The sequence below is a fragment of the Pygoscelis adeliae genome, unplaced genomic scaffold, assembly GCF_000699105.1.
Source record: "Pygoscelis adeliae isolate BGI_AS28 unplaced genomic scaffold, ASM69910v1 Scaffold803, whole genome shotgun sequence".
NCBI classification, from domain to species: Eukaryota; Metazoa; Chordata; class Aves; order Sphenisciformes; family Spheniscidae; genus Pygoscelis; species Pygoscelis adeliae.
Window position 1 is genome coordinate 253,611 of NW_008824537.1, and position 1,045 is coordinate 254,655.

Consider the following 1,045-nt stretch of genomic DNA (forward strand, 5'->3'; position numbering starts at 1 on the left):
CCCCACATCGGCTCCTCAGAGACCCTGGACCTCATCAGCTCCAAGGACCTGGCCAGCCACCTCACCGACTACGACTGGAACCTCTTCAAGAGCATCCACCAGGTAAGGCCAGCACCCGGACCAGGGCGGGAGATGGCTCTGGGGTGGCTTTCGGGACACCCCTCAGCTGCCGCGTTGGGCTTTGCAGGTGGAAATGATCCACTACATCGTCGGGCCGCAGAAGTTTCACGACGTGACCACGGCCAACCTGGAACGGGTCATGCGGCGCTTCAACGAGCTGCAGTACTGGGTGGCCACGGAGCTGTGCCTCTGCCCCGAGGTGGGCAGGCGAGCCCAGCTCCTCCGCAAGTTCATCAAGCTGGCCGCACAGTGAGTGCCTCGCCGCCTGCGTCCCAGTCCCGTGGGGACGGAGCTGGTGACGGCCTCCTCGCCTGACTCTGTCCTCGCCTGCAGCCTCAAGGAGCAGAAGAACCTGAATTCCTTCTTTGCAGTGATGTTCGGTGTGAGCAACACGGCCGTCAGCCGCCTGGCCAAGACCTGGGAGGTAACCGCCTTTAGGCTGCTGCCAGCCCTGCGAGGTCCTCCGAGGTCTGCAGTGATGGATCTGGGGCCCCTGGCTTGGGCAAGGAGCAAGGGTGGCCTGGGTGCTGGGGTCCAGGCACCTGCACCCCTAAGCTCTGAGCAAGGGAGCTGCTAAGGGCAGGGAGCATGTTTCCCACCGGGCAGGGGGCCAGGATGAGCCCCTGGGTCTGGTTAGACCCAGCTGGGGGCCAAAATCCCCCGTACCGGAGCGGCAACGGGCTCCGAGCCTATTGCTCACGAGCACCTGAAGCAGGCGGTGTTACAGACCCCCACAGAGGTGCAATGGGGTGGGTGGAGAGCAGGAGGTGCCGAGGGAACTGGGGAGTCTCTGGGGGTGGGAGAGCCGGGGTGCCGGTGCCGGTGACCCTCTCTCTGCGCAGAGGCTGCCCCACAAGATCCGGAAGCTGCACTCGGCGCTGGAGCGGGTGGGGGGGGAGGGCAGCCCCTTCCGGCCCCGTACCCC

The 1,045-nt window shown here is 65.7% G+C and overlaps 1 protein-coding gene across 1 annotated transcript in view; it reads left to right on the plus strand.

The window, feature by feature from the left end:
* RAPGEF3 (Rap guanine nucleotide exchange factor (GEF) 3) overlaps nucleotides 1-1,045 on the plus strand; it is an 8,588-nt gene that overhangs the window by 5,670 nt on the left and 1,873 nt on the right. Inside the window, exons 11-14 of the mRNA XM_009321619.1 lie at nucleotides 4-102; nucleotides 188-369; nucleotides 454-544; nucleotides 963-1,007. Of these exons, the coding sequence (XP_009319894.1) occupies nucleotides 4-102; nucleotides 188-369; nucleotides 454-544; nucleotides 963-1,007 (417 nt within the window). The remainder of the gene's footprint in view (nucleotides 1-3; nucleotides 103-187; nucleotides 370-453; nucleotides 545-962; nucleotides 1,008-1,045) is intronic.